We start from the raw sequence: 4249 nt of genomic DNA, 5'->3' as shown, positions 1-4249 counted from the left end.
GCAAAGTTCGGGCGGGGGAGCCGGTCGCTCGAGGGCCTCAGCAGGCACAGGCGGGCAGGGAGGGCACAGGGCGAGCGGCCGCGGCTCCTCCGATGGCACAGTGGAAGTGTGGGATGAGGCAGACCCACCCTGAGGGGCAGCTGCGAGGATGGGGGTAATTCACTGCCCCTGCGGCTTTGCTGCCTTCCTCTCTCGACGCTTTCCTTGGGAGTTTGCAACCTCTGATGCTCATCGCTTCTGCTGCCCCGAATGCCGCAGAGCAACAACACCAAGGCTGAGGCTCTTCTTGCCACTGGGGCAGCTACAACAGTTTCTTTTCAAAGGTTTAATAGGGCGAAGCCAGGGAAGGAAACTCCTAAATCCTCACAATTTGCTAAATCTTTTGTTCTGGACTAGAAAGACATTTCATCCTTGACATTTCCTTTGGCAAATTCCCTAATCACCCCCATCCAGCAGTCGCTGTATGGCTCAATAGCTTGATAATATTTGCCTAGACAAGATGCCAGGGAGAACTTGTCTGAGCTCGAACACTCTTTATTATTGCTGCTGACAATGTCCTGACTTCAAACGGGGAATTACGGCCATCCGAGGAGTACGGATGCTTGGGGTTTACTCAGGGCGCCTCTGAAACGCAGCCCTGGCGCAGGCGAGCTGATGGGAAGCCAGCGCTGTGGTATTTACAGAGATGCTTGGACAGCAGGAGTAATGGGAAGCGCTGGCAGAGGACGAGTTGCACGATGAAGATACGCAGTCCCGGATGGCTTATAACACATCGCACCAGCCAAAAATTAACTGTTGTTTAAGCACAGCGAGTTGCTTTTTGCTGCTCACAGGGACCGGGCAAGAACGGCGTCCCAGGACTGCGGCAGAGCGCTGGTCTCCGGCTCCGAGCAGGTGAAGTGAAGATCTGGCACAGGCAGAGCTGCTGTTTAACAACCTCGTGCTCCTGCCCGGGGAGCTGCAGGAGGTGCAGCGTTGGATGAGGGACTACACGGGTGGGGAAAAATAGGTGTGGGATTTGTTTCAAAGGGAGCAAACTCCACGCTCCACAGCCCCAGAATGGCAAAGGCTCGGCAGCGTCACTCGCAACGGAGGCAAGAGGCATCAGCACAGGCTGGCTGAGGGTGACAGGACCAGCACCCAACCCCAGAAAACGCAAACTCGACCTGGCTTGAAGCAGCATCAGCTGCCAGCACGGGGCTGCAGGAGCCTCAGGCAAAAGGCACATCTGCATTGGGAAAATAGAGGGGTTCTTTCATTTTGAAACTGTCAGCTAGCAGGGATGGCGCAGGAGGCCCATCGTCACATCTTAATACAGCTTAAGGCTGGGAGAAAAATCCTCTAGGTAATTGAGATGCAGCCAACGCTCGCATAAAACCAGAGGTGAGGGCCCCCAGTTGCCCCTGCACCCCTCGGCCGTCCTGCGCAGCACGGACTGAGACAGACGCCTCCTCCCTGGGAACGCGAAGCCTTTCGCCAAACAGAAAGCCGCTAAGAAACCGAGCGATCGGGCCCCGGGCCAAGTCACCAAGGAGCCCGCTTCCCAAAGGCAAGGCAGCTCGCCCCTCGCCAGCACAGGCTCCACAGCTCCTCTCAAGGCACCGCGGAGGCTCTTTCACAGCCTCGACCGAGCGCATAAATCCCCGGGAAGGGTCAGGTCAGAGTCCCAGGCGCCTGGGATGGCATCGCAGGGAAATTACTCGCCCCGTTCCTTAGCAAAGGGCATCCATTCCCTTGAAGCAACTTGCTGCCACTCGCTGTGGCAATCTCCCAGAGACGAAAGCATCAGACGCTCGCATCCAGCGAGCTGGCCTGCAATAATAGGACGCTTTCTTCCCAGAAAGCCGGGAGCTTGTACGGCTGCCTGAGTTCAACGGCTGCACCCTCCCTTTCAGCAGAATTAGGGCACTGCTGAGGATTAACAGCCCTGACTACAAATAAGAGCAATGCTGAGCTGGCCAGAAAGAGAGACACATACCAGGAGAGATTCCATTAGCCCGAACAAATAAATAAGGATAATGACTGGGGAAGAAGCCCTGTGTCACTGCAGTGCGGTGTAATCCCTCCGCGAGTTTCTCACTTGTACAACTTACGTCCAAGTCCAGCAGTGACAGTTTCACATCCTGAGGGTGTAACGTGGTATAAACCTACTCACAGCATGGTGAAATCAAGCGGGTACCAAAGCACACGGCTTCACTGGGAGCGGGACTGTCGCTGCCTGCGAGGAACATTTCTGGATCTGCCCTGGGGGATACAGACCCTTCTGAGAGGCAGGAGCTCCCCTCCAGCACCCTCTCACAGATGTGCACCGTGAAACCATCGCCCGCGCTGCGTTACACACTTATTCACGCCCCACGAAGAATTTGCTGAGCAGTTCAGGTCCAGTTTGCCCTTCTGTAAACCCCCAGCCAAGCCTCAAGTGGAAGAGGACTCTCCCTTAAGGCAATTAAAGAGCATTGATTCATAAAATTCATTTTCTCTGGCCACCTCCTCTTCTTCCGCTTGTCACAAGTGCAGTTTTGTTTGGAAACCATCTCCCTACAGACTGGAAACAACAGCCTCCTCACCCCTTGCCTGCCTTCACCCCTGTAAAAGGACAAAGCAACCAAAAACTCAGTGATTTCTGGCTCGAGAACCATTTCCTCTATTATGTTTCTCAAACGAGCACAACCAGGACTCATTCCTGCCCCAGGACACACGGACCAAGTGCCTCGCGTCCCAACCAACTGTCCCAATACCCTGACATCTGCCTGACAGCACTTCGAAGAGCTCTCAGAGCCTACCGTGAGCTCACAGCACACGGAAAAAAAGTCCACAGGACTCGAGCGATGGAGCTGTAGGAAGAGAAAACTTACCAACCGCGCCAGCCCATGAGACCCCATGTCCAGCCGGAGGAAACGCCTGCTAGCCGCCAGCTGGACCGCTCACACCAGCACGATTGGTAGGTTTGCTCAGAGGCGGCTCCTTCGCTTCTCACAAGAATTTATTTACTTTGGAAACTGTGCCATTATCTTCAATATTCTACAAGAGATATAAAGGGGAGAGATGTTTTTTTTCCTTCCTAACCAGGATAAGCTCTTCTCCTCAGGGAGCTGCCAGGCAGTCCTCCGCAGGATCTACGGCTTCCAGCTCAGCAGAGGAGCCCGGGACAGAGGCAAACGCTGATGAGAAGGTCCCTGCCAGTCCTCATAGACACAACCAACGCCCCGTCCTGCAGCTCGAGCAGCGCAGGCACTTCTATGCAGCTACAAAACTCCCTTTCAGGTGGTCTGGAAAGTTTTGTGTATTTTAGACCACGATTTCAAGCCCTAACACCACGATATCCTTGTTACCTTCTCGCAGCCCCCTTCTGAGAGAGGAAATACCACACCAACTTACAGACAGGGCACAAGCCTTCAGTCCAAGTGCTCCAGTTGCAGGGGATTCTCTGCTCCCCAGAATACCCTCCCCATCTGCCTGATGGATCTTTTTTTGGGGGGTGCAGGGGGTGAACATGATCCTAACTTTCAGCACTTGGTTTAAGCCAATTGACACACCTGATCTGAGTTACCGTGGTTTTAATTAGCACCTTGAGCATGAAGGTGAATCAGAGTCCCCTAAAATCCATGAAAGACCTCGGCAACTGCAAAAAAATGCTCAGGATTATGAAGCTAAGCACAGTCATAGGGGAAAAAAAACATGCCAAGGGTAGCAGCCCCATTTGTTTGTCAGGGCCATAAGCAAGTACTCAAAGTCGGGCAGAAAGGAGCTCAAACACCTGCATATTTACATATTAACAGCAGGAAATCAAGCAATGTCTTAGAATAAACTGGCCAGGATTTCTGTTGTTGTTGTTTTAACTCCTGGTCTGACTCCGACACGCCTGTGACAGCGCAGGCGTTACAGCCACTTGCCAACATCAGAGTTTGTTTTCTCCTTCCCTGGTGCTGGGGGGAAATTCCCTGGTGCTTTGGCTGCATTTAAGGAGGAGGAAGAGGAGAAGCGGCTAAAATAAAGCGAGCCAGGATGGCCGCGCTGCCAAGGATGCACAGGCACTCTGCGGAAGGACCGGCCTCGGGGAGGAAGGACCAGCTCTTCGCTCTGCACATGCAAGGAAGGAGAGGTTTTGAGGAGCGGGAGCAAGCAGATTGCAGGGCACCCTTGAGCAGCGGCTCCCCCAGAGTGACGAGAGGCCTCGGTGGAAACTTCCAGCAGCATCAATCTGTGGCTCCCTGAGCAGCCAAGACCCTGTTGCACTGCACGTCCCCCG

At 54.0% G+C, this 4249-nt stretch overlaps 1 protein-coding gene across 1 annotated transcript in view; it reads right to left on the bottom strand.

Moving 5' to 3' along the window:
* The window catches only part of SP2 (Sp2 transcription factor), a gene marked incomplete at its 3' end in the record, with an annotated part of 5612 nt that extends 3381 nt beyond the window's left edge, over positions 1–2231 (bottom strand). Inside the window, exon 1 of the mRNA XM_009586182.1 lies at positions 2186–2231. Coding sequence (XP_009584477.1) covers positions 2186–2231 — 46 coding nt within the window. The remainder of the gene's footprint in view (positions 1–2185) is intronic.
* Between the last annotated feature and the right edge of the window lie 2018 nt (positions 2232–4249).

The sequence above is a fragment of the Fulmarus glacialis genome, unplaced genomic scaffold, assembly GCF_000690835.1.
Source record: "Fulmarus glacialis isolate BGI_N327 unplaced genomic scaffold, ASM69083v1 scaffold37469, whole genome shotgun sequence".
NCBI classification, from domain to species: Eukaryota; Metazoa; Chordata; class Aves; order Procellariiformes; family Procellariidae; genus Fulmarus; species Fulmarus glacialis.
Note: the sequence above shows the minus strand (reverse complement) of the source record. Positions and strands in the feature narration are given on the sequence as shown.